General features: G+C 41.7%; 3 protein-coding genes, 2 non-coding genes and 1 pseudogene across 5 annotated transcripts; 1 reads left to right on the top strand and 5 right to left on the bottom strand.

The window, feature by feature from the left end:
• LOC130827034 (DNA-directed RNA polymerase subunit beta''-like) overlaps window positions 1–2,641 on the bottom strand; it is a 2,734-nt pseudogene extending 93 nt beyond the window's left edge.
• LOC130826597 (uncharacterized) lies at window positions 2,529–4,639 on the bottom strand. Its single transcript, XM_057692176.1, has 6 exons — window positions 4,595–4,639; window positions 4,287–4,535; window positions 3,183–4,208; window positions 2,972–3,069; window positions 2,722–2,905; window positions 2,529–2,597 (listed from the first exon to the last, which is right to left on the bottom strand). The coding sequence occupies exons 1-6, from the start codon at window positions 4,637–4,639 to the stop codon at window positions 2,529–2,531; spliced, it is 1,671 nt and encodes a 556-aa protein (XP_057548159.1).
• A 2,971-nt stretch (window positions 4,640–7,610) lies between these two features.
• LOC130827017 (NADH-ubiquinone oxidoreductase chain 2-like) lies at window positions 7,611–9,436 on the bottom strand. Its single transcript, XM_057692649.1, is given in 2 exon segments — window positions 7,611–7,781; window positions 7,784–9,436. Coding segments are annotated over 2 exon segments (642 nt in total). The 5' UTR covers window positions 8,388–9,436; the 3' UTR covers window positions 7,611–7,743.
• A 1,712-nt stretch (window positions 9,437–11,148) lies between these two features.
• On the bottom strand, window positions 11,149–11,230 carry TRNAY-GUA (transfer RNA tyrosine (anticodon GUA)). Its single transcript has one exon. It is a non-coding gene; the product is annotated as a tRNA-Tyr (tRNA).
• Window positions 11,231–16,627: 5,397 nt separating this feature from the next.
• Window positions 16,628–16,699, bottom strand: TRNAG-GCC (transfer RNA glycine (anticodon GCC)). The gene has a single exon. It is a non-coding gene; the product is annotated as a tRNA-Gly (tRNA).
• A 4,214-nt stretch (window positions 16,700–20,913) lies between these two features.
• Window positions 20,914–22,313, top strand: LOC130826596 (uncharacterized). The gene is made up of 2 exons (XM_057692175.1): window positions 20,914–20,998; window positions 21,046–22,313. The coding sequence occupies exons 1-2, from the start codon at window positions 20,914–20,916 to the stop codon at window positions 22,311–22,313; spliced, it is 1,353 nt and encodes a 450-aa protein (XP_057548158.1).
• The last annotated feature ends 284 nt before the right edge of the window (window positions 22,314–22,597 follow it).

Below are 22,597 nucleotides of genomic sequence, written 5' to 3'. Positions count from 1 at the left end.
GCCGGAATCGAAATATCTGCGAGATCCGGGTCACAATTTGTATCGATTAAACAAATCGTTGGAATTCCCAAAGTAATACATTCTCGAAGGGCTGTATATTCTTCTTGTTGATCAACGATGATTACAATATCCGGTAATCCTGTCATATACTTGATCCCGCCCAAATATGTTTGCAAGTGAAATAATTGTCTCTTCAACACGGCTGCGTCTCTCTTTGGAAGACGAGCGAGTCTCCCTGTCTTTTGTTCCATTCTCAAGTCCCTGAATTTTTGAAGTCTCGTTTCTGTCGTGGACCAATTCGTTAACATACCCCCCAGCCACTTTTTATTAACATAATGACAGCGAGCCCTTATTGCAGCCCATGCTACTGAATCAGCTGCTTTATTTTTTGTCCCTACAATTCAAAATTGTTTTCCTCTACTTGATGCATCAAAAACTAAATCACAAGCCTCTGATAAAAAACGAGCAGTTCTAGTAAGATTTATAATATGAATACCTTTACATTTTGCAGAGATATAAGGCGACATTCTAGGATTCCATTTACGAGTACCGTGACCAAAATGAACTCCCGCTTCCATCATCTCTTCCAAATTGATGTTCCAATATCTTCTTGTCATTTCTCCCCACACTTTCTCTTTTTTTAATAAAGAGATGAGGTATTCTGAAATAAATAATTGTTCCAAGGGAACCTTCTTTTCTACCACGGATTGGCCATTGATATACAACGCAAACCATTAATTCCTTTCTATTTCGTTATTTTTTGAATTTCTTTATTTTATTACTAATTTTTTTATTACTAAATTAAATAACCATAACAAATACATAAAAGATAAAAAAGATGAATCTATTCTATTAAACCCCAAAAATCATTGTTGTTTTGATCTATCACAGAAATTCTTTGAAAGATAAGAATCAAATAATTCTCTGTGGTAAAACAAAATATCTCTCATTTCTCCCTCGAATAGATTCTTTTTTTTTGTTTTCAACGGAATACCCTTATGTTGACTTGAATGGTGTACGACTCCTTTGAATCCGGTCCCAACAGGTATCATTCCCCCTAGAACAACATTTTCTTTTAGTCCTTTCAACCAATCGATACGGCCCCGGAGAGCCGCTTTTGCTAAAACTCGAGCAGTTTCCTGAAAACTCGCTTCGGATATAAAACTTTGCGTATTCAAAGATGCTCGAGTTATTCCCAATAAGGTAGCTCGATAACATATTGCTTCGTCCAAAGCGCGCCCCGTTCGTTCTGCCCGAAACAATCCAATAAGTTCTCCGGGCAAAAAAACATTAGACATTCCATCTTCTGAAACCAAGACTTTTGATGTTATTTGACGTACAATAATTTCTATATGCCTATTATGTATCTGCACCCCTTGTGATCGATAAACCTTTTGGATCTTATTAACCAAAGAGATACGACTTTGCGCTATAGTTAGCTCAGCCCCAATCAAGAATCCCCAAGGAATTCCAAGAATTCGTCTTATACGTTCGTTCCAACCATCAATCCTCTTTTCTAGATTCATAGATATTGAATCAATGGAACGAACTTCTAAAACTTGTTCCACCTTTGGAAGACCTTGCGTTATGTCACCAGACCTCGATTTTTCATATATAAATGTAACTAATGTATCCCCCTCATAAACGATTGATCCATAATGACCATGAACTGTTGCTCCCGGAGTAGCCAAATAGGGCTTAGCCAATCTTATTACTACGGAGTCAAATTGAACAATTATAACTTGACCCGATTTTAAGTATGGTCCATTTTTGGTCATACATACATTTTCACAAACAAATTGTCCAAGATAAATTTTTTTGGATGTCTCTTCACAAAAATTATAATGAAGAAAATACCAATTCAATTTCAATGGATTCAAAATGATGTTACTGCATGGATCGGGATTATAAATTTTTCCATTTTCATCCATTAAATAATACGGAAATTTAATTAGTTGAAAGGTTTGTTTTAAATTGTCAAGTTGCAAATAATTAATTACCGAGATCTGATTATGAGTTATTAAATGGTAAAATGAAAAAAAATGAGAAATTGGAAGGGCTGTCCCTAAAGAACCAAACGAATTCCTAATTAAACTTAGGGAATCTTTTTGAATTGATTCTTTGTGAGATTTTACACCTTTGGATGGGAATGGACCTATTCGAAAACATTTGGATGATGACAAAATTATACAAAATTGAGATTCTTTGTTTATACCCAACAACGTACGAACAGTTCCTTGATTTTGGTTAAATGATTGTTGAAGTTTTGTCTTTGAATAAATGGAATAAAATGGATTCATATTGGTATGATTTGATCCCTCATTTTTTTCTGATAATGGATCATCTCGTTTCCCGATATACGAAATATGGGATTTCACTAAATGGATCCTTAGAAAATCTCGAATCATACCGTTTGTTTTTACTTCAACAAAAGAAGCACGGGCCTCTTCAATAGAAGAACTTTTTTTATTTTGATTCCAATTCAATACTAAACAAGTACGTACTAATTGAATACTTGTGTCAGAAATTTATCGAGTGGCTTTGTCATTTCCATAAAGGATATAATTGACAACTCGAAGTTGCACATTATCCCTTTCCTGCAACAAATACTGAGGGAAAAGTGTTGTTAAATTGATACCGTCCGTTATTTCATATGGGACTACGGGTCGAACCAAAACAAAAGATTTTTTTCTTAGTGATTTTGGAGAAGAACTGAATAACCTCTGTCCAAGAACCAGGGGGTAGAACACCCAAGCCAAACATACCAAATACCTGCAACCTTACTGCTTGGATATAACTGCACTGATAGAAAAGGTGTTCCACTGATTCATCTGCAGAATCACATAACCCACAAGCAGCGGAGCATTGGATCTTCCAGCTAAGCAATCTGTCCCTTGTAGCAAGCCTGTTTTGCACCATGAGCCATAGAATAAAGACACTTTTAGGGCTAGCTAAATTATTACACACTAACCCCCTCCAACTAACCTTTGAATGAGTACCCAAAAGCTTCATATAAGCTTTTTTGATAGAGAATGCTCCATTTTCAGTCACACTTTGCCATCCTTGCCACTGCTGCACCATGTGTCTGCCATCCAAGATTTTCCTAAGCATCCATGACATACTCGAAGAAATCGAACAATACCAAACAGAATTTTTTTTAATATAATAAAATAAGAATGCACCCATTGGATCCAAAGTCTATCCTTTTTGACAGAGATTGCCCATAACAGCTTCAACAACGCAGCTTGATTCCAAATTCTCATATTCCTCAGATTCAAACCTCCACAAACCTTGGGTAAACACACTTGCTCCCAAGCAAGAGAAGCCTTCCTTGAGGGAGTCTCTTTCCCTGTCCAAAGATAGATCCTGCATATACGAAGCACTTGCTTAATCCACTTTTTAGGCAAGCAGAACAGCTGAGCCCAAAAATTCATCATACCACCAATCACACTCTGCAACAATTGAAATCTACCAGCATAGGAAAGGGATTTAACTGACCAATGATGAATTCTAGCAGTAATCTTCTCAACTAAAGGCCTACATTGGCTATAATTGAGCTTTCTGGAAGAAAGAGGCACACCTAAATATCTAAAAGGAGGATCCCCTTTAGTCATGCCTGTCTCCTTCAGAATAAGACTCTGAACATCATCTGTAACTCCAGAAAAGTAAATACAACTCTTCTCTGGATTTGCATGCAACCCAGAGGCTTCAGAGAAACTGGCAAACTCAGAGGTAAGAAGCAAAACAGAGTGAACATCACCTCTAGCAAACATCAAAAAATCATCAGCAAAGATTAGTTGGGTGATCTTCAATCTTTGACACTTTGGATGGTACTTGAAATTTTTCTTGTTAGCCAAACCAGCAAGTCTTCTAGTCAAATACTCCATCCCTATTGCAAAGAGATAAGGCTGTAAACTACCTTGCCTTAATCCCTTAGCAGCAGCAAATGGGGGTGTGGGATAGCCATTAACCAATATTGAGAATGAAAGAGTCCGAACACAAACCATTACCCACTGAATATATTGATTAGGAAACCCCAATTCCTCCATCACCTTTTGAAGAAAACTCCACTTCAAAGAATCATAAGCTTTCCTAATGTCCACTTTTACCATGCACCTAGGACTATTATAAGCTCTATTGTAACCCTTAATCAGTTCAGAAGCAAGTAAAACATTGTCCATCAACTGTCTTTCAGGAAGAAAACCAGCCTAGGATTGATCAATAATACTAGGAATAACTTTCTGCAATCTAGAGGTCAGAATTTTTTAGATTATTTTGTAAAGAACAGTGCAGCAAGCTATAGGCCTATAGTCTTTAACATAAGTTGCATTTTTTATTTTAGGAATAATAGTGACAGCAGTACAGTTAATGGCATTATGAAACTGATTACCATCAAAGAAATCCAAAATGGCCTCATAAACCTCACCTTTGATGATGTGCCATACTTTCTTGTAAAAAAAAGCATTGAAACCATCAACTCCAGGGGCTTTGTCATCATGAATATTATTATGAGCTTGATCTATTTCTTCCTTACTCTATCAAGTAAGCAAGTCAACTACCTTAAAAAAAGGAAGGTGAAAGTAAGAACTAAAACCTCGCGGCTCGAATCTAGTCCTCTTCTTGGCTGAGCTAGCCGCATTCCAAGCTACTTCCTTTAAACACTTCATCTAAGATTCTTATCATTAATCGAATGTGGACTCGAGTGTACTGGATTATATGCAAGACTAAGGACAAAATTCCCTTGAATTGAGATTGGGCGACCTCAGATGTTTAATTAATTGAACCACGACCTCAATCTAACTTCTAATCAAGCTTGTAGGGAAGCAAGGGATTTTTTTCCTAAAATGGATTCAACTTTGCCTCGCTGAAAAGGACTTAAACACAACAACAGAATTCAGAAAAACAGAAAAAAAGTAAATTGCATAAAAATGTAATAAGTACAAGTTACAGCCAAGGGGTACCAAAGTGACAGGGGATTCTCCCGGACTACTCCAATCTATAGAAGGGGAGCAGCGCAGTAAGGGTTCATTCCAAGCGAACCAGTAGCAAAGCGGTTGAAAGCATTCTGTCGGTATCAGTCCTGGTATTTCGGGCAAGCCAGTCGGTGGTAGTCAAGTAAGGAGGTCTCTTTCCCGCAGGCGAGGGGCTTATAAGAGATTAGCGCTTTTGTTAACATTAACAGTGGAAATGCGCCTATCCCTATTAGGACCGCTCCTGACCCGAACCCTCGGGAGGAAAGAAAGCATTTGAACAAGACCATCACTAAACAAAAATTACTATCTGAAAGCCTACCTTCCAAAGCTAATCAAATCATCTCTGTCAACAATTGGTTCACATTCCTTCCCAGCTAACCGTGAACAGAGTTACTAGTGGGCAAGAGGGCTCAGAGGCGTGGTACTTTCTTGATTAAAAAAAAAATTCCCACGGTCATAGTTCCATTCTTCGTTAGCTTTCTAAAGGAAGCTACTAGTAGAGTCATGTGTATCCGCCACAGAAGAGGCTTCCGGAGAAAGGGCTTTGGTGTGCAGAAGTGAGGGAATTCTAAAAGAAAAGCATTCTGATTGGGAATTGGATTGCTGTAGCGCAGGCTATTAGAGGAATTCCCCTACGGGAAAGTCTTTTACTAGTAGGAGAAAAAAAAGTTCTTGTTCTCGCCCAGGTACATTAGTTTTTGAACTCAAAATCATGGTAGCACTTAAAAGACTGATTAGTAGCCCTTCAATTACATCTCACCTGCCCGCAGAAGCATGCATAGGAGTAGAACTGAATGGAGTGGTCCCTTAGATTTCATCTATATTGGCCTTGTCTCTTAACTAGTAGCCTCAAAAGGGCATGGATGCCAAGTCCAATTCCTTTCCTCTCACATTCGTTCGAGGTCTTTCAGAGCCTCTCCTCACTCTATCAAGTAAGTAAGTCAACTACCATAATAAGTTAAGAAAAAGAAAAATGCTGCTTGATTGAACGAACGAGGCCCACCATCTGCTAGCATTGTGGTTTGGAATCGATTCTTTATCAATATCAATAGAAATTGCCCACCCTTTCTTTGAACCTTGTCAATGATTGTTATCGAACTTAAAGATATAAACTGAGTGCCATTTGATGAGTAACTGAGAACAAGGGAGAAGGATATGGAAAGGATGAAGTAATGAAAGAGGAAGTCATTGCTAGTAGTAACGACTTGTCACGATCCATTGGTTCATATAGAATCCATGTCCTAGGTGTATCAAAAAACATTCTTTTCACTAAACGTATATAATAAAATAGAGTGAAAGGGTCCACTCCGAAACCAAGAGGGTACTAACTAACAGCTGAGTCCTCTCCGAACCGCAGGAGATAGTTTCCCATCATACGGCTCACCAACCTCACTTGCCTCTATGGGAGGCTCACTCCGGGCAGGTTCGGATCACTTACAATACACGGCTCTACGAAGGTTGTTTACTTGCTTACTTGAACAAGTAAGGAAGGCTTGGGTTAGGAGCGTTTTCAATATGATTCTTTTCCCTTATTTGTTCGATGAAAAATTCGAGACGAAAAGGGAACCCCTCTTTTCGACTGGGAAATGCGAGTCTCTTTTGTCCACTTTCGCTACCCCCCTATCAAAATGATCAAAAAGGTCACAAGAGTGACTTCTTATTCCCGTGTTTGATCTCTTCCATCCCTGCCTTGCTCGTTGTCACCTATGTTGAAGAAAGGGTTTGAACCTTGTAGAGAATGAAGAAGGGCCAAGGATCTTCCTCTCAACAGTCCTTCTCGAGGCTCCACTCTCCCCCCTGAAAAAGCAAGGCCCCGTTAGCCTGGGCCTGGGCGAAGATAGGGATAAAGAGTAGAAGCAAGCTACCTTAGCTCTGCCAGGCACTGGACAGGGGTTAGCTCTGTAAATGTGTAGAGCCAAGTGTAGTGTGGTGTAGTAGTAGGCACTTCTAAGCCCCTTCCCCTCTACTGGATCACTCCAGTGCTTCGGGTACTACGGACCCTCTGCCATCCACATTGCAGCAAAGCCGTTTCATGAGCGGGGGGGCTAAGCGCAGTTCTTTGAATCAAACGTTGAATGAAATCTATTCTTTTTTAGATATCAAAATATAAATCGGATAGGATAGACGGATAGATCTATCTTTCTATTCATATAGATTAAAAAAAAAAGAAATTTTTTAAGTAACGTAGCAAGAGAAGCCCCAAATCCTTGATTTGGCCAGGTATGAAGTCGCTTAAGCGAAGCTTACGGAAAGACTGCACCGCTTTGGGCCCAGGAAGCGAAGGGAATGAGCTCGGCTGCTTCTCTTCCACACTTCTTTTTTTCTGTGTCCGTTCCGCATGCGCTTTGCTCTCTTCTTATTCTTCATTGGACGGGTTGGATGGACTTCGCCGTTCTTTCCCAACTAAAATATAAAAAGGCTGTATCACATCGAGATGTCGATTCGTTTTCCGCCCTCAATGAGATGGGGAATTTGGAAACCCCTATTTATTAAGACTTTTGGGCCCTTTATCTTTCTGAATTGAGGCCCGGCCCGGCTCGCGTCGTTCCAACAACCGGCGGGGAGCACCTCAGTCAGTATACGGTCGTGCGCAGTAACTGAGAGTCCTATTACACCTAAGGCCAACTTAAATTCACCAACCCAGGGTTCATCTCGTGTAGTGATTGTGGACTCGTACAAGGATATTGAGTAGACAGACGGTTGATGTATCAGACTCGACCCTATCTTTCGTAGCATGCATTCCCATCCGTGTCGCAACTGATACGGTAAGCTACGTGTCCGGTGCACGGGGAACTGCCTTCGGTCCCCAAACTGACTTACTCGTGGCAACCTTCCGGCCGCCCAACAACCTATAACGCTAGTCACTACTCCCACTGGGGCTAGGAAGTAAGCCCCACAACCCAAAGCGGCGAAGAACAAATAGAATTTACTACAAAAGCCGGCTAACGGGGGTATTCCTGCGTATGAGAACATAGTAATAGAGAAGGTAATAGCCGAAATAGGATTCGTTTTGGCTAGAGCGCCCAAATCCGCTATATATTTGACACGTGTTTGCCGTAATGCTGAAACTATAGCGAATGCATCTATCGTCATTGATACATAAATAAAGAGACCAATTAGTAGTGATTGAATTCCTTCTATGGTTCCACATGAGAAACCAGTACGAATATAACCTACATGTCCAATTGAACTATGAGCTAGAAGTCTTTTTACTTTCGTTTGGGCCATGGCGGCCAGTGCTCCTAAGATCATAGAAGCAATGCTGCAGAAAAAGAAGATTTGTTGCAATGTAGCTCCATAGGAACCATAAATAAAAACACGTAAAATATTAGCAGAAATAGATATTTTAGGCGCAATAGAAAAGAATGCTGTAACCGGGGTGGGTGAACCCTCATAGATATCCGGTGCCCACATATATAGAGTCAAAAAAGAGATTGAGTCCGAAGGGGAGGTAGGTTTTCTTCGGGGCTCGATAGATGGAATAGATAGGGCCCCAAAAGTTTTTAATTCGCTGCTAGGGAATTCACACGAAAGGGAACGAAGAATTCTCAACGAAAAAAGTGCTCTCTGAACCGAACGTGAAAGTTGTTTTCCATCAGACGGCTGTTCCCGTAACTCCACTCTCGACTTGGATTATATATCCAAAAAGGTCCGCTCTCGGCCATTCCACACGCTGCCTAGGAGAGGCGTGGTTATCTGAAGTGGATTCTATCTTTTGTAGTAGATGCCGAACCTGCTGCTCTATTGACTAAGAAGGGAGCGGACGCAGCAGCTACATGGACCCCTTCCTTTCTGTTGTTGCCAGCGCTTTCCCGGGCCGAGTCGGAATTCTTTATTAAATTTTTAAAAAAGAGCAGGCAAAGCCCAAAGGCTGCTATCCCAATAGGCCAGCGAGCGGAACGAGGAGAAGGCCCGAAAATCATACCACCGCGGTCGAAAAAGCGCGTTCCCTTCTTTCGAAAGAAAGATTGACATTCTCGGTCTTCTTCGTTTTCGATGAAAAACTAAGAAAATATCGATCTCCGAAAGCCCTTTCCTTCCTTACTTGTTCAAGTAAGCAAGTAAACAACCTTCGTCGAGCCTTTCCCTTAATGGTTAGAGAAAAGCATTCTCTTATCTGAACTTGGCGGGCTTCCGGCCTTACTTCAAATAGGGAGTGGGTTTGGTTTGAACATAGGCTCAAACATGATTTGAAGGGTCCTAGCTATGCCATGAAAAAAAATAAAGAAAAAGACCAGATAGATCTTATCCCCTATATCGAACACTCATTCCTATCTATTGATAGAAAGGAAGATCTTCGTCAAATACCGGACTTTGCCTTTTTTTTCTTTTTAGGAATTCTTCCTATCCAAGGCAGCTTACCACAAGCACCCCCCCATACGACTAGTTGGGGGGCTGTTCGCCCTTTGAATAAAACAAAGTAAGTAGTAAGGTAGCGTAAGCTACTTTCATTCTAAAGGAACCCGAAAAAGCAACCTTTAGTCAATAGGAGCCCTACTTTCCTCTTTGCGACCTCATCACTTCAATTCAAGCCCAACCCTATTTCTTAGTCATCGGGCGGAGCGCACCTTTGGTACTTCAGTCGTGTGAGTTCTTTGATAGTTACTTCTTTCCTTACTTATTCAAGTAAGTGAATAGGAATTCCCTTTGGTTCGCCGGTAAGTGTCACTCCTTCCTTTTGATTATGTCGTGACGCTGACTGAATCCAATCCATAAACCCGGAAACGAAACAAAGTTCGTTCCCTTTCGTCAAGTGGGTAAAGTAGGCATACGAACCACTTTAGCTTTGCCTTAGACTCCTTATTATTCTAATAAGCTACTACATAACCTTTGAAACAAAGCAAAAGCAAAGAAGAAGGCAGAATGGAGAAAGGAAGGGGACAAGGGCGGTCTTGCTTGGCGCGAAGGCTGCTGGTTCGGGGGTAGGGTACAGTACTAAAGGTCCTCGGACTTCCAGGCGGTTTTTCTTTTAGGCAGCTGTTTACCGTTGGATCTCGCCAATACAGCCTCCTATAGTTTTCGATACCGAGATATCTATTTTTTCATTGTTCCCAGGGATTTTTTGGGTAATCTGCTCCCATACTGCAAACAGTAAAATCTGAACTGAACCTTGTCGCTCTTCTTTCTTTCCTCGCGGGCAGGAAGCACACCAGCAGCGTGCATTGCGTGATTCTACTGTGTTTTTTGCACTTGACTGGGGGACAGTTGACCGGAAGAGAACTTCGATTCGCCCGGCCAGCAGGCGGGCGGCGTGCTTATCTTGTGTGACAACACTAGAGAGCGAGCGGCTCTTCTAGGCGGGCAGCTGTGTGACAACACTAGAGAGAAAGCGGCGCTTTCGTTTAACATGCTATGGTCTCAACGCCCTTACGAGGTAGTGATGAGTTTCACGCGCTCTAAGCCCAGCCCGCGCGCGGTTAGGAAGATTGGCCGCAATCTGAGCGGTACCACCCACCCTAACCTACCACTTATAGGCGGCCGTCCGTTCTACAGCCGCCCGAAAAGGAACTGCAGTGATCTTGAATAGGGATCCTACAGCGATAAAAAGAATTCCCATAAAAATACCACTAGATCCAACACCTGTGATTTCGTATCCGGTCAAAATCTTGGCTAATTGATCGAAATGGGTAGCTCCTGTAGACCCATAGATCATGGAACAAATAGGGTGGGTAGGCCAAACCACCACACTACGCGTATAGACGCGAACCCCCCTCGTTACCGTACGTGCGACTCTCGCCGCATACGGCTCGCACAAAGACTCCTAAATCCATCCCGAGCCCTTTCTTCCACCCTTCCTCTCCAATCCTCGATCAAACTTGCGTTCTCCAGGCGCTATGAAATGGAGGTCTTTCCTTCGCCTATCATATGTATCGGCTTGGCTTCGTCCCGAACCAAGGCAAGTTGTACTTGCGAGCGCGTGCGTGTAGGAAGGCCGACCACTACATAAGCTAAAAGACTACGATTACAAGCCAAGCCGGAAGCGACTCGCTTCTATTCTCGTTGGGATTGGATATAGATGGAGAATCTATAGATCGTAGTAGTTCGCTAACCTCTCTAACTAACATACGATACAATTTAACTTCAAGGCACGGCCAAAAGAAAGAGCTTCGCTCGGTTGGCCTTCCTCCGCTGACGAATGCCTTCTTTCTCTTCGCTGAAGTCTACAACAAACAAGTGGGAGAGGTAGGATTCGAACCTACGTAGAAAACTTCAACAGATTTACAGTCTGTCGCTTTTAACCACTCGGCCACTCTCCCCTTCCCGGGCTGAGGCCCTCCTCAATAGGTTCTAAGAAAGAGGCGATTTGTTCGCTGAATCAATCAATAAGCTTATTGAGAAACTAAGACTATTAGCTTGGCTAGCGTTCCGGGGGAATCTAGTCATTTAGTCAGTTCATAACAATCTCTGTAAAGCAAGGGGCAAGGCTTCGTAGACAGCTTCCCTCTCATGTAGTCGTCGGCCTTCTTCCCCTCTTTGTCGCTTCTAGCGAAGCTGCAAGCCTACTTAAATAGCTTACGCTTACTAAGCCTAGCCTACTAAAAAAGGGCTACAGCAAGCAAGCTTTCCCCCTTCCTTTGTTGTGGGTCGCGCCTTGCCTTACCTTACCGCAGGCACTGAATGAAATGAGTGGAGATCTTCCTTCCGGCTAATGAAGAGACTACTTAAGTCTGCCCATTCATTCCCAGCGGATCCTTCTTCTCCCTAAGAATTGAACGAACCAAGTTCGCCTATACGAGAGTGAGGAATAAAACCCAAGAAGAAACTTCTCACTTTGAATGTCCCACGATTGATTCTGCTAGTTTAGAAACGAAGTAGAAGGACGGGGGTCGCTAGGTCAGAAAGGCGATAACTTCAAATTCTCCCCAAGTAGGATTTGAACCTACGACCAATCGGTTAACAGCCGACCGCTCTACCACTGAGCTACTGAGGAACAACGGACTTAAGGTTGTTTACTTACTTAGTGCGAAGCATGTTGGTAGTTTACTTACTTAATCTTTAGATTAAGGAAGCCGACTCTCGTTCTTTGGACTAACCTATGACCAAAATGGGTTCGTCACTTTTTTCACATACACCGGGGAAAAGGTTACGATAGCAAGCCCCTCCCCGGCCGGAGAGACTCCAGGACAAGGGGGCGGCAGTCAACCATCCACTCTCGAGATTCATATTGATCAATCGATCTCCGCGTCCTTCCAGTTCGCTAAGTAGACTCACTCTACCGATACTTTTCCTGCCAAAAGCAAGAGACTGACTTCTCATCCTAGGAGTTAGCAGGTATGATAGAGCCCCCTCTCTGTCTGTCTCTCCGAGTTTCTACTACTAAGTCTCTGCCATTCAATCATAGAATCGATTCCGATCAAGCTGAAAAAGCGTTCATCCTGGATTTTTTTCCTGAAAAAAAAATGTCTATCATGATAGCATGCCTATTCATTCGGTCAAAGTCTCCACGGCCTTTTCACGCCCTTCTACTGAGAGGTGTACCGTGTTGATAGGAATCGGCAAAGACCTTCTTTTACACGTCCTCGAGGGCAGCATTCATGGCAATCATCACTAGGTTCTTTCGAGGACATGGTATGACTTTGTTCTTGGTGTTGTTTAATAGATGTCGAGTGCCACCTTTCCCTGTCCGAGAATCTCCATCTGCTTTAAGTGGGCGAGCAATTGCATTGCCCTATGTCAGGTTGGTTGTTCAAAAAAAAGACTTTATTTTTACCCCTTAAGCTTCGCATAAGCGGCTACATACCTTGCATTTTCATCTTTTTGGGCGCCCGCCTCCTCTTCAGACGAGCCTGGTGGTTGTTCGGTTTCCGCTTTTTGAGGCGGGAGTACTTGGTTGTTGGGGTTTCCTTTTCTTTAACCAATTCGGTTGTGTCAGCTCCGAGATTGGTCTAACATTTTCTTATGAGCTGGCTGGACAAAGATGGATTGAAAGTCAGATAGATTCATTTGAGTTCAAGTAGTACAGGATCTTCGATCGACCATGGGGCCTATTCTACCCTTACAAATTTCATTCTATTGAAGCGTAACGTAAAAGCTCCTTCTCATCCTTGTATTTTTTTGGTTTGGAAGTTCCAGAATCTTGTCTGTGGATTTTTAACAAACAAAGTCAAGCCCCCTTCTACTATGCCATTTGATTTATTTGATTCAATTTCCGTGCTGCTCGCTACTCTCCGAGGCCAAGGACGGGGTCGAACCGTCATTCCAGGATTTGCAGTCCGATACATTTCCATTATGTTACCTAGCCAAACTCGCCACCTCCTGTGTCAAAGTCAAATGTTCTTCCTTAGTCTTGCAACTAAGCTCTTCGAACCTTATTATTCTAATAAGATACTACATAACCTTACAGTCGAGTTACTACGTACCTCTTCTTTGGTCATCACGGAGACTTGGTGCAAATCAATGAATCCCTAAATAGACCCGAAACTCACGTTTTCATTTAGCAAAATAGGCCATTCCGGGCCTTTTCCTCATAGAAAGAAAAGACTGATGCCACTATCGCCTCTTGCCTTTGCTTTAATAGAACCTATTCGACTGGAAGGTAAAGCAAGCAAGGAAGGCAAAGAGCTGGTGCCTTACAGGAGTATGAGTTCCCGGAGAAGAGTATGGCTTCAAAGTTAAAGTTTTCTTCTATGGGTCTCAACACCAAAAAAAGTAAAGCAAGATGGCCTTCTTTCTATAAGATGAATTCAGGCGCTCTTTCTTTACTTTACACGTTTACACAGGGAAATACTGCTCAAATAGCCTGCCCGTCTGTCTTTGACTGGTTGGGAATAGGTCCTTAACGACCGATAGGATCTCACAGGGCTGCGGCTGCCTCCGTCTGTCTCACCCCAAGGCTCTTTTCCATGCCTGCCGCTCTGATGGATGTAAAGTTTTGAAAGACTTTTTTCAAGGTTCTCCTTTCTCGATTGGAGCTAGAAGAACCGGTGTAAACGAAAAGCTTTCGACGATAGCTCTTTCGCTAGGAGGGAATCAGTTACGAGTACGAAATGCTTTTCACATACAAGTAGGATAGCGCGATAAGGCAGTTACACTCCTCCGCCTGGCATTCCAGTTCAAATACTAGTGGGGTAGACAACCTCATGTCATACGTGAAAATAGTAAGGCCCTTGCCTACGGGCTCATTGGAACACTCAAGTCTTTTGAATCAAAAGATTCATCCAGTTGGAAATTTCCACAACAGGATCTTTATATCATTCCCGAGGAATATGACATGGCCTTTCAGCCCTTCTTACTATGCTTTCCGTGGTAGCTAGACTAAGTCCTGGTGTTTTAGTTAGTTAGTAAAGGCTTTAGGAAAAGGCGTAACTGTTCTTATCGGGCTATAGAGAAGATTTCGTTCTTTATTCCCCTTTAATATGTAATAGTAGTTATAATCCATACTAGCAATAAGGCAGTTTTTTCTTTCTCAAGCCTGTTTGAAAGCATGTGATAAAGCCTAAGCCATTTTAAGCTTCTTCTCCATTATCTGGGAAGGCTAACAATAAGGGGTAGATTTCTTTCCTTGCCGAAGTTAGTATTGTGTTCAACTCCGCGGGTTGGCTGGTTGGAAGGATTGCTTTCTGCCATCTGTCTTTCCTTTCTCTCTCTTCTCTTAGCAAAGAAAGTAGAAAAAGTCAAACTTCTGGCTTGGGAAAAGCTTCCCCTGTAGTCGTCAGCTAGCTCGTTCTTGACAGATCCGATCGGGTGTTCATAATCTGGAGTAAAAGGATTCGAACCTTTGCATGCCGGTACCAAAAACCGATGCCTTACCACTTGGCTATACTCCATATACGGCCTGTTTTGGACGATAGAACGGGGAAAGGGATTTCCCGAAGAAATTCGAGCCGTGCAAGGACGCGGGGATATAGCAAGTAAGTAGCAAGATTCTCCCTTTAGGACCGACTACAACAAGCTCGCGACTCTAATAGAAAGAAAGAGTAAGCTCCCTGCTCTATTTGCTTGCAATGCTATGTCTATCAAAGTTGGCGAACGCTTCTTGTTCTCGTCCACCCCTTCTAGACTAATGCAAGCACTAAGTAAGTAAACTACCTTTCTTTTTTTTTCATAACCTAGACTAAAGAAGAAGCTCCTGAATCCGCGCAGGGCCAAATCAGCAGCAAGAGAACTGTCCTAACCTGCCACCGGTGACTTTCTCAGAGCTCCGCAGGAGAAGAAAGAAAGTCCGAGCCCAATTTCTACAATTGCATTGCCTTACTCCCTATTCTCTCTTAAAACTTTTGAAAGCTCGGCGAGAAAGAGTTGGTTAAGAACTATTGACTCTAACCCATAGCAGTGTAAGTCAGGAGATGCTCGCCTTTGGAATTAAGATGGATGAAGAGGCACTTGAGCCTGGAAATGAAAAAATTAGGGGAAAAGATGAAAGCGGTCACTATACTAGAGGAGGGCAAGACATGACCGCGACTTAAGATTCAAGTACCGTTAAAAAGACTAAAAGAACGAGATAGCGATAGCTGTAATAAAGCACAGGCTAATACGAGCCGACCAGAAGAAGCAAAGCTTAGATTACCAGATCGTGGACACAATCCTCCTAGAGATGGAGAGCCCCTTGCCTTTTCTAGCCTCTCCTTCTTGCTTGCTTACTTAGCTCTTGTCTTAGTTACTTTTTTTTTCTAGGGTTTTTATGAGTGTTAAAACGGTAGATTTTTCATTTGCCAATTAATTTTTCCGATTCGATCAAAAATGGGATTTCTTTTTGGCTAGAGAAAGGTTCTGTGACATGGACGCTTAGCCCAACTCGGTCGGTCGGTCAGCCCACCTAACAGATGATGAGATTCTCGATCGATTTGATCGAATTTGGAAAAGTCTTTTTCACGATTCAGAACAGTGGAGCTTTCGATCAAGATGTTCTCGCGTCCCCCGTTCGGGCTCTCGCTCAAATCGGAACCCCTTTATGCCTTGGCAGGCTTTCGACTCAATCTAATAGCCTACCTATCGTCAAAGAGAAAGTTTTCGCATGGGCTCATCATCTGATGCAGAACCGATGCGAGAAGGATAAAAAATATGGGGGAAGAGGATCTTTTTAGCTTTCAAAAACCAGTAGAAAGGAAAGAATGCGGGGAACAACTCTTTCCAAAGACAGTAATTAGTTTGAGTTAGCATAAAAGATTTGATTGAATGAACGCCATCCTTGGTTCTTTTCAAAGAAATCCAATGTTGAGCCAAGCCTTTCCAGCCGGTAATCGCCGAAGGCGAAGGCAATGAAATTTACTGACTCTTTAGAGTAAGGTAATGCCAATTCACTTACTTGGAACAAGTAAGGTAGTTTACTTACTTACTTGATAGAGTAAGGAAAAAAAAGACTTTTTTAGAAGAAAGGCGAGAAGGAAGAGAAGAAGGATTAGTAGTTGCCTCGCCGAGGAACTTGAGGCCGACATACCGAGTGCGGTCCCAGAGTTCAAGACGCTGTCTAAAACTCGTGTCGATCATAGAAAAGCATTTCTTTCAAAATGAAAACAAACCTCATTCTCTTGTTCCCCTCCCGAAAAAACGGCAGATCCAGATGCGAGATGATCCCGAACCTATTTAAGAACCACCATCCATCACCAATCACATTCCACATCCCACTTCAATTTCATTGCCTCTCTCTAACTCTAAAACTTATGCACTCTACTCGCCGCCTACTCCACTCCTTACCACTAAACGACGAAGCCCGGAGCGGAAGGAGGGACTTGAACCCTCAACCTTAGCCTTGGCAAGGCTATGCTCTACCATTAAGCTATTTCCGCCAGCTACGGTAGTGGCGAAGCACTACTGAGCAATTCACGTATCACTTGATACGGACGACTTATGTTTTTCCGCCGGACCACCCTCTTGACCTCCGATCGAGCTACGAGCACGAGTAGGTAGGTGGCTAGGGGGCCGGGAAGGGGGACCTTTCTTTTTGCTTCGCGCTAGATGAGATGATGATTAGTAGGTCAGGTCCCGTGTGTGTGCTCTTTCTCACAATCCTAAAGAGGCGGGCTGTCTTTTCAATCAATCTCCGGCCGCTCAGTGCCGCTATTGGTGCGAGTTGTAAGGGGTATTGGTCTCGAGTCGAGAAAAAGCTTCATCTCATTCTTGTAACGGGAGTGAGTGCACCGCAAGACCAGACAAGTTGCTCTCTCGCCTTGCAGCAGCGGAATCCTTCTTTTAAGTTAAGTCATTTCCTAAGAAGGCTCCTCTTATTCTACGAGAATCAAATTCTCCTACAATAATTCCACGAATCTGCTCGGAACCGGTCGATTCCTGAGCCATTCGTTCTCCCCTCTCGGTTGGCCTTTGGCAGCCACTAAAGCAAGTAAGAAAACCTAGAGTTCATTCACTTAAAGAACCGCGGATTTTTACCGGATTGTACACCTTTGTGTCTGGCTATGTATATGAATATGCATAAAGAAAGGACGGGACATCTCTCTCCTTTTTACTTTTTTTGGGGGGGGGAGAAGAGAGAGGAAAGAAGCTACAGCGGCACCTCACGAACTTCTTACTGGGGCAGCACCATCCTATAGGCATTTGCGAGTGTTTGGATGCACCTTTTTTGTTGTTTTGTTTATATTCTTGCGCAGTTAAGAGATAAATTGTCCTCAAGGCAAGCACTTGTGTCTTTTTTGGATATGCTCAGTCCGAATATAGATAGATGCTATGACGTGAAATCCAAGAGACTCGATGTATCCTTGAATGTTCTCTTTAATGAGGTCACCTCATATTTTCCTTTTCTTAATTAAGAAGCCCTGGAGGAGAATAGTGATGGAGATGTATTATGGCCTTCTCCTGTTCATCAACTCGAACTTCATTCTTCTGCAGTTGATGTTATGGATCAGCCTCACTCTTCAGGCCAGCATCTTCCGCCGATTGTCAGCCTGTTCAGCTGACCTCAGAGGCTTCCAGTCATCCGGAACAGCATCTTTCTTCTCGGCGACGATTACAGTCTCTTTCCAAAAGTCAGACTACTCTAGAAGATCAGCAGTCTAGCCCAGTTGCTTTCCTTCCAGTCGCTTCCTTAGATTAGATTCTGGATCCTTCTCTCAGGTTCGTTAATCTTCTCAAGTTTCTTATCCCGTTGAAGGTTTTTTTTCTTATTTTATGAATCGTTTTCTCTAAAACATCGAGCTTACCTCATGTCAGTTCAATCTTCTCATGAACCTGAATTCTTTGCTGAAGCTTCCAATCATTCTTGCTGAAGAAAGACTATGCAAGAAAAAAAGAAGAAAACTGAGTCTCATTGCCTGCAGAGAAAGAAGCCATTGGCTGCAAGTGAATTTACAAGATCAAGCATAAAACAGATAGCTCAGTAGAAAGATACAAAGCGTCATTAGTAGCTAAAGGATTCCTTCAAGAATATTGAGTCGAACCCCTTTAGAGATAGAAGAAAGATTTGCCCCGGGTTGCTAAACACCATTCGTGGCATTCTTGCCTTGGCTTTAAAAAAAAGTTGCCCTTATTTCAACTTGACTAATTATCGCTGACATTGTTTACACTTACAACATAGGGGGAAGTGATCAGCCTATTTTTATGGACAAGCCGAGATCATCTCACTTAGAAGCTGCTTTTCGGATTCTGCGATCTATCAAAACCTCGCTCGGAAGAGGTTGATTCTTGCCTATTCTTCAGTAGAGTATTCTGAATATGAAAACGCGGAATTCATTGACGAATTTCGGCAAAGCAGACTGATTAAGATCAATGCTGGTAAACCATTTTCTTCAAAGAAATAGGCTTTGTTATAAATATATAAATAATAATAGAGTTTCCGGCATACGCGCTTCTATAACACGCTTTCTCTATAAGAAAAAGTCGACTCTTTCCCAAATGGAAACTGATATCCTCTTTTTTGTTGCCCAGTAGGGCCCATGCAAAAGGTTTAGTTAAGATATGCCAGATTCCACCAAGTATACAAATGGAACCTATCCATACATGTCCTCCTATTATATCTTCAAAATCGTCCACACTAAGAATCCATTCTGAGGTGGAATGCTTCACTCGGGTTCAAGACAGTAAGGGGCTTGGCAACCCCGTTAGAAGATAAAGTCGAGTAGCGAGCTGCTTCGTCTTCTGCCGCTGGATAGGAATGAACCCATGTCAAAAGCAGTAAGGAATAGACTTAATCATTTACCCTAAAAACGGATTTTCCTATCCTAATAGTAGGAGGAGACTTGTTGCATTAGATAGATCGAGAGAATCCTATCTTCCTCTTATTTAGTCGGTAGTTAGAGTTAGGACTTCTTCTAGCTCCTCTCCCGTTGGTCGAGTGGCTTTCGCTCCTCTAGACCATACCTATTTAGCCGATGTCTTAAATAGAAGACTGGTATAAATTGGAGGAAGAATTGCATTTAGAAGTCATGACATGACCAGCTGATTTTTGGCACTCCAGCCAGCCGTCTTGGTCTCACTCATATTGGGAATCAGAGAAAGAAAGCAGGGGGGACACCTCTAAAAAGAGCTTGTTCCATAAACGCTTTCCTACAATGAACAGACGAACCGAGCGAGTCCAATGCAAAGAACCCCAGTGAGGAGATCAGGTTACCCTTTTTCGTATATTTCTAATACGTAATACGAGGAGGTAATTAGTTGATACCGAGAATGATAGAAGAAGTTTGCTTAAACACCCCCACTAAGGTAATATATTACTATCCTATACTCGTTTAAATTACAGTCTAAGGTTGCGTACATCTTCTTGTGTTAGAGTTCTTTCAAGCTCCTCCCTCAGCTTCAATTCAAGTTTTCTGATTTTAGTTGTAGGACTAAGGGCTAGGTGTTTTTGCAATCCTTCTAGTCTTGCAAAATTCCTTCGTTTCCTTTTGTATATGTCAACAAAAATGTTATGTTTCCAATCCTCTGTCTTAACTTGTAAGATGGTGAGAGCTTCAACAAAAGGGTCACTTTTTTGCCAAGCATTTTTTAACCAAGGTTTCCAATCCTCATGACATTCCCAAGTTGATAGATATCTAAATGCTCTGCCTTGGTTTTTTACATTTTCTTTAGGGATCAAATTTACTAGGATAGGGGAGTGGTCAGAGGCTAACCTAGGTAAGTGTCTTACCATGATGCTATCAAAGATATCCAACAACCCCTCATTCCCCAATGCCCTATCAATTCTCTCATGACATCTTCCTCGTGACCATGTAAATCTAGAGCCAGTGAAACCTAAATCTATTAGTTTTGAGGACTGGATCCAATTCCTAAATCTCATGCAACCATTTGAAGCCCTACCCCCTAATTTATCCAGAACCTCAGTATAAGCATTATAGTCTCCCAATGCAATCCAGGGCTCAGAAATTGTTGCTGCCAGTATAGTGAGTTTATCCCATAAAACTCTTATAATTTGTGGTTCTTCAATATACAGAAGTTAAATGAGTGCTTATATTACCAGGAAAAATTACATGCATGTGAATGAATTGCCAATCGTTGTGAATGATTTTAACATTGATGCTGTGATGCCATAAAATCCAAATACCTCCTGAAAAACCTATAGCTTCAACTCTATGTGACTTTGCCATTCCTAAAGTCTTAATAATTGATAGAGCTGTTATACCGCTTACCCTAGGTTCTAAGAGTATCACTACATTGATTTTGTAAATATCTATTAACTCTTTAAGGTAGTTTACTTGCTTACTTGATAGAGTAAGGATTGAGATAGTCTTTTTATTTGATATGCCTTGACAATTCCAAGCTAATAGTTTGTACTCCATTGATGAGAATTGAATAAGACACAGAGGCAAGCCATAATCCAGCCAAGAAATTTAAAAGGAAAACCCAATTCCAAAAGAACAGATTCCAAAAAAGGCCACTCAATGGAGTTGTCCAGAACCTCAATGCCCATCCAGCTACACCTACAAATCTTGTTGTTACTCCAGCTCAAGCCCCTTTGAGTGTAACCTCAGAAGATGATGGAGCATGGAGAGTGGTGCCCAGAAGAACTACTAGAGCCAGAAGAGTGAATTTCCCCACTACTGTTAACCCAGTTTCAATGATGAATGATTTAACTACAGTAGTTGAGGAAGAAGTTGTGTCACATAATGAGGTAGCTAATGATCCAGGGGATACTAATACAGGTAATCCTTATTTTACCTAATGATTATTTGTACATGGAATATTAGAGGGGGTAATGACCCTATTAAAATTAGAGAGTTAAAGAAGTTTATGATTAGAAAGAAAATAAGTTTCATGGGTGTTCTGGAAACTAGAGTTAAGGCTCAACAATTTGAGAAAATCACTAAGCAACTTAATAGTAAATGGATATGGAAACATAATTATTCTTGCTCTCCAAAGGGGGGAATCTGGATTGGTTGGAATCCTCAAATCATTGAAGTAGAGGTGTTAGAGGTACATGAGCAACTTATTCATTGTGAGCTTAAAGATGTTAATTCCTTTTTTTTCCAAATTACTCTTTGTTATGGATTACACACTATTGATCATAGAGTTGGGCTTTGGGAGAAGATCAGATCTTTGGCTAGTTATTCTCAGTTAGACCAATGGTTCATTTTGGGTGATTTTAATGCCGTCATGTATACTGATGATAGAACTAATGGAACAGCTGTTTCACTTGCTGAAATCAAGGATATGTCTCAATGGGTCACTGATTTAAACCTTGCTGAATTGAAATCTACTGGCCCTTCTTTTTCTTGGTCTAGCAGAGGCTATGCTGACAGAAGAATTCATAGTAGAATTGATCGTGCTTTTGGAAATGTGACATGGATGTTAAATAAAGGTCATATAGTAGTTGATTATTTGATGCCTTCTTTGTCTGATCATTCCCCTCTCCTATTGAAATATGCTGATGATCCTCTTACTGTGGGAAAGCCTTTTAAATTCTTCAACTACATGGCTCATCATGCTGATTTTCATACTATTATGCATGAATTTTGGCATCCTAGTGGTTCTCACAATCTGTTAGGAGCAATTTGGGCAAATCTTACACTTTTGAAGGGGAAAATGAAAAGCTTGCATAAAAATGAATTTCACAACTTGAATGAGAAGATTGAGACAGCAAGAAGTAATTTGGAACAAATTAAGTTTCAGTTACAGCAAGATCCTGATAGTGTTCAATTGCAAGAAAATGAGAAGATAGCTGGAGAGTTGTTGAGAAAATGGAATTTTATTGAGGAGTCTGCTCTAAAGCAGAAATCAAGGATTCAATGGTTGAAGCTTGGGGACTCAAATAATCACTTCTTTCATGCTGCAATGAAAGCTAGGTATAATACAAATAGAATTAACCTCTTGTATAATGCTCAGGGTGATAGGCTTGAGGATCCTGTTGGCATTCAACAGGAGATTCTTCACTTCTATAAATCATTATTAGGTAGCAGAGCCTCTTCTCTTCCTTCTATTGATTTACCTGTTATGTTATTAGGAGAGGGTCTATTTTGAACCTGGAAGCTCAACAGAGTCTGTGTAGAGAGGTTACAATGGAAGAGGTGAATCAAGCTCTTAGAGGGATTGATGATGATAAAGCTCCTGGAATTGATGGGTTTCAGTTTTTTTCAAAACAGCATGGCATTTTATTAAAGATGATGTGTTTAGAGCCATCCAAAAATTCTTCCAGTATGGGGTCTTTTGTAAGGCTATGAACTGCACATCCATTACACTTGTTCCTAAAGTTCCAAATCCCACTTTAGTAAAGGATTTTATACCCATTGCTTCTTGTTCTATGC

Source organism: Amaranthus tricolor, chromosome 11 (assembly GCF_026212465.1).
Source record: "Amaranthus tricolor cultivar Red isolate AtriRed21 chromosome 11, ASM2621246v1, whole genome shotgun sequence".
Taxonomy (NCBI): domain Eukaryota; kingdom Viridiplantae; phylum Streptophyta; class Magnoliopsida; order Caryophyllales; family Amaranthaceae; genus Amaranthus; species Amaranthus tricolor.
Note: the sequence above shows the minus strand (reverse complement) of the source record. Positions and strands in the feature narration are given on the sequence as shown.

Bases quoted from the DNA above. Each gene is read 5' to 3' on its own strand.
- LOC130826597 (XM_057692176.1), bottom strand. From the start codon at position 4,639: ATGCGGCTAGCTCAGCCAAGAAGAGGACTAGATTCGAGCCGCGAG. The intron at 4,536-4,594 runs GTTTTAGTTCTT...CTTACTTGATAG, and splicing joins GACTAGATTCGAGCCGCGAG to AGTAAGGAAGAAATAGATCA. The intron at 2,906-2,971 runs GTTAGTGTGTAA...GGTGCAAAACAG, and splicing joins TCAAAGGTTAGTTGGAGGGG to GCTTGCTACAAGGGACAGAT.
- LOC130826596 (XM_057692175.1), top strand. From the start codon at position 20,914: ATGATGAATGATTTAACTACAGTAGTTGAGGAAGAAGTTGTGTCACAT. The intron at 20,999-21,045 runs GTAATCCTTATT...GGAATATTAGAG, and splicing joins TCCAGGGGATACTAATACAG to GGGGTAATGACCCTATTAAA.